General features: G+C 39.9%; 1 protein-coding gene across 1 annotated transcript; it reads left to right on the forward strand.

Moving 5' to 3' along the window:
* Positions 1 to 918: 918 nt before the first annotated feature.
* Positions 919 to 1,252, forward strand: PHALS_09868 (uncharacterized protein; the record flags this gene model as incomplete). Its single annotated transcript, XM_024725198.1, has 2 exons — positions 919 to 954; positions 1,016 to 1,252. 2 exons carry the CDS (start codon positions 919 to 921, stop codon positions 1,250 to 1,252), a joined length of 273 nt encoding a protein of 90 aa, XP_024575999.1.
* Positions 1,253 to 4,157: the final 2,905 nt, after the last annotated feature.

The raw sequence follows: 4,157 nt of genomic DNA on the forward strand, positions 1-4,157 counted from the left end.
TTGACTGAATACCTTATTTATGTGGGTAGCCAGGATTTATGCATGTATATAGATTTTAGTATACATATTTAGTAAAATCTATACATTTAAAATCAGGCGGCTTAGCCGCAGATAAAATCAAATAAAAATCAGTTTTGAATTTAAACCGAAGAGTTTATTAGCCTTGGTTAAGGTAGTAACTACTCTTGGACTTAGCGGAATGCGATCCGCTACACCCGCATTGGTTCTTGTAAAGAGCGAAATATCGGTTATCTAGATGACGCTTTCTCAAGGGCTAAGCTACGGCAGCCCCGCTGCATTGTCTGCAACTGCCGGTCGGCCTGAGTCCCAATAAGTCATTAGTTCCGGTTTTTCGGCCCTCCAAAATTTTATTCATCTAATTCTTTTTCAAGACGGGCGAGCTTTATGCAAAATAAGTTCTTTTCGTTCAAGTTTTATATAAATGAGCAAAAACGAATTTGCCGCGAAATCAATATATCAAAAGATAGAGACGAAGATGCTAGATATTTTTAAATCACAGATTAGCTAAAAATCATCAAATCACAGATTAGCTGAAAGTTTATTGGAGCGCCTAGCTCCAATAAAACTGTCAGCTTAAGCTCCAGAAGTTGAAATTGGTGTGTCGAGTAGAAGATAATTTGTGTAAATATCTAGGTAGGTATGTTGTATGCTACTTTGTGCTACCCTTAAGTCGAACCATCAAAACCTTCTAGAAGTTTCTTGGTGACGTCATATTATGACGTCACACCCTTATCGGTTTTAATCGTAACCATAGCCCGTACTCATGTTACGCCTCCAATCTTGTCCTAAAGCATTCAGTGGTGTTATCATGTGAATGCAACACCAACATATTTTATATTCGCATCGTCTGCTCTTAAAAGCTAAGAAAAAAGATTCGAACTTTTTTTGCGTCAAACGATGGCGCGCTTTAAGAGACATATTTTTACATCAAACGTTGGTAGGTTGAAAACGCTACTTGCCCCCTTTATTTTGACCCCTGAAAATTCATCCGTAGTTCGATAAATACATTTTAAAAAAATGGTTTAGTCTTGTTTTCTTGGAGGAGTTCGAGAAATTGGGCATTCCAAGACGACCCCACTCTTTGTCTTTTGCGAATATCGTTTGTCAAACCAAAGTATTGCCCGCCATAATAGAACTCCAAGCTGACGTTCTTGATGCCGTTGTATTTGTCCAATACGTCAATGACATTCTAAGCATGGTGAAAGTTTTGGAAGCAGTGATAAAAGCGTGATTGAAATGTAGAGCGCATCCATGTTCAGAGCGGTCGAAGTTGAAGGATGATCCGGGGCGATTGCAGACGGGTGATCCATAATATGGATGAGTGGTGGATCGATGACTGGTGTTGTATATCGATGTTTATGAAGAATTTGTGGGTTTGTTGGTATGAACCGAGATAAATATTTTTTACGTCCTTAGCTCGCTACCGTCTGCTACATCTAAGCCCATCCTTCTAGACCATTCTAGAAGCTTCTACAAGCAACCTTATTTACCAATGAACGTCTACTATTGTATCCTTAATCAATATCCGTATCCATGATAGTAACTTTACCGTATTAGTTGTGACGTCATCCACGCACATTCAGCGGTGAATCTCAACAGAATGGTCAGGAACTGCTTCGAATCTAGCCTGTGCAGAGAAAATAACTTTATTTTTTTAGGACGTCTCATTTCTTTGGTCTTCTCCCACGTAATTTCCTACACCTTCTGTCTCTGCAACTATGTTCAAAACGAATGTAAATTTTTATACAATAATTATTGGATACAACAGCTGAAGTCTGAACAAAACTGGTATATTTTGCAGATTTGATTGACTGATCCATGGATGATTATTCTGGTGGGGGGAATAGTAAAAAAGGGATGGGGGCAAACAACGCTTCCCTTTCCAATTGATGATATTTAGCTTTTATTTGACGGTTGTACTATTCGATGTCGGCATACTACGATATTAAGTTCTACATTCACTTGATATCTTGACCCCCATCCATCCTCATATGAATCACCGCAGTGAGCAACTTCAGTCGGTTTCATTTGTTGTTACGGCGTGATGATTTGGGCAAAATTGGTGCGATGGTAGTGCTTGCAGAAGAGAAAGCTGGGCTTCGGAACCAGATCCACCTCGTCATTAATGCTCAGGACATGATCGTGAGTTTGGCGGCGGTGTGTCCCATCACTCCCTGCCGACTGCAACGACCATTGAGCACAAGACTCATATAGAGGGTAGGTAGAGCGCACTGAGGGCCTCGTTCTCGAAGTGCGGCTATTTTGAGTGCTGTTAGATGAGGGAGGAGATGTGTGGTCAGGACTTTGAAAGACACTACGACCAATTTCATCGGGAACATTTCGTCATCCTCGCCGATATTTTTTTACGGCCCATCGACTACAAGAACCTCATATTTTAGGAAGACTCGTTGAGCCATTTAATTTGATGAACGGTCAAGTGTGCTCCGAGTTGCAGTCACATTCATGTGCGATGTCTGGGGCTAGACTTTATCTGCAGTAATCACTTTCGAATCGGATAGTTTTGCGCAATCAATTAGAACGAAAAGAAGTGAAAACGAGCAAAGTGTGAACCAGATGTTAATCTCACATTGAATTTTGTTGGAATTGAACATATGAATAAGTACTGGTTGTATGAAGATGATAGAGCTCCGAAAAGGAGAGGCCCGTCGTACACATTGACTGCTACCAGCACTGGTGCCAAAACAAAAGGTTTGTTATGAGAATAAGTTAAAAAACTAATCGAAAAAATAGCTTATTTTCAAATATATGTACTCTTAGCTAGCAGATCGAAGTAGACACCTAGTGACGGTAAATGGTCTCGATTTTTGCTGGTTGAAGTAGCGTACAAGCCCGATGTCTGTGCGTTTTGTTAATTTCCCTAGGTAGAAGCCGTCTTTTTCAGAAGTTTTCAAAAACGTTGTTGCAACTTTTTTTCTATTTTAATTTAAGAGTGAGAAACACTAGCTTTTGAATAATAATATATATTTTATATTTGACCACTTTCAACGATAAAATCTGATTAATTTCGATGCAGCTCAGCACAACTTTTATTCCTTGTCCGCTGCAATAACGGCTGAAGTACAATAATCTGGAAACTCTTGTATTACCATTCGCGATGTATGCAGTCTGTGTTTCTTGCAACCTGCACGACATATTTGCGTAAACGAACAACTCATTTGAATCTTTTTAACAATGCGATTACTATCTCTAACAAAAATTAATGAGGATAAGGCAAATGGAACGTGGCAAATGCGTAAACACCTTCGCAATTCAAGTCTTCCGACCAGGGACACGTGAGTTCCTCCAGATTCTCGATAGGATCTTCAATAGGAAAGGTTTTTCTTTTTTCCCGAAGGCATTTGCGATGGCTTTGGCCACCTTAGAGTCACCTTTCGCATCCTTTGAAGTTTTACTTTTTGGAAAAACACCCTTATTGTATTTTGACATCGCGTTTTTGCTGCATTCTGTCAACCTGAGTTCTTTTGAATCCCTTACATGACCCCAACTTAAATCGTGATTGTGCAAAGTATTGAGGAATCGACGCATATCAGCAATTGAGAAGCTGTTCAGCTTCACAATTTCGTCCTGCAAATCGGGCTCCAACAGTGCCTTTTGAATTTGATCTTCTACCTCTTTGGAAATTTTCGCGGCTGGTCCGGTAGACTCAACGCTAGAGCCGATACCAGTTGCTCTTTCTTCCTGTTGAGCGTCTTTCAGAGATTTTGTCCGCAACGAGAAAGCACTTCCTTGCGTGTCGTTAACAGCAGTCGAGGATACCATGGTACCATTCACAACAAGTGTAGTTGCAAGTGAGATCAATATCGGAAATTTATGCATCGTTGAGTGACCGCAAGAAGTAATGTGATCTGTGATGCAAGTCCTGAATTGAAAAATGTTTCTATGTTCAGCAGCACCCATGCGCTAGTAAGCCATTTTTTGTCGAACTGGATGTAATCGAAAAAAAGATAGTACAATTGCCATTATTGTAAAATACATACAAAAATTATGGTTGACACTCGTCAATGCTCATTGAAATTTATATGAGCGGCATGATCACCGAACTTGAGGTTCACATAGGACAGGGGTCGGGAATAAATAGTTTGCCTTTAAAATTATTTACTATTTTCCACTAGCAA

Source organism: Plasmopara halstedii (assembly GCF_900000015.1).
Source record: "Plasmopara halstedii genome assembly, contig: Scaffold_430, whole genome shotgun sequence".
Classification (NCBI taxonomy): domain Eukaryota; phylum Oomycota; class Peronosporomycetes; order Peronosporales; family Peronosporaceae; genus Plasmopara; species Plasmopara halstedii.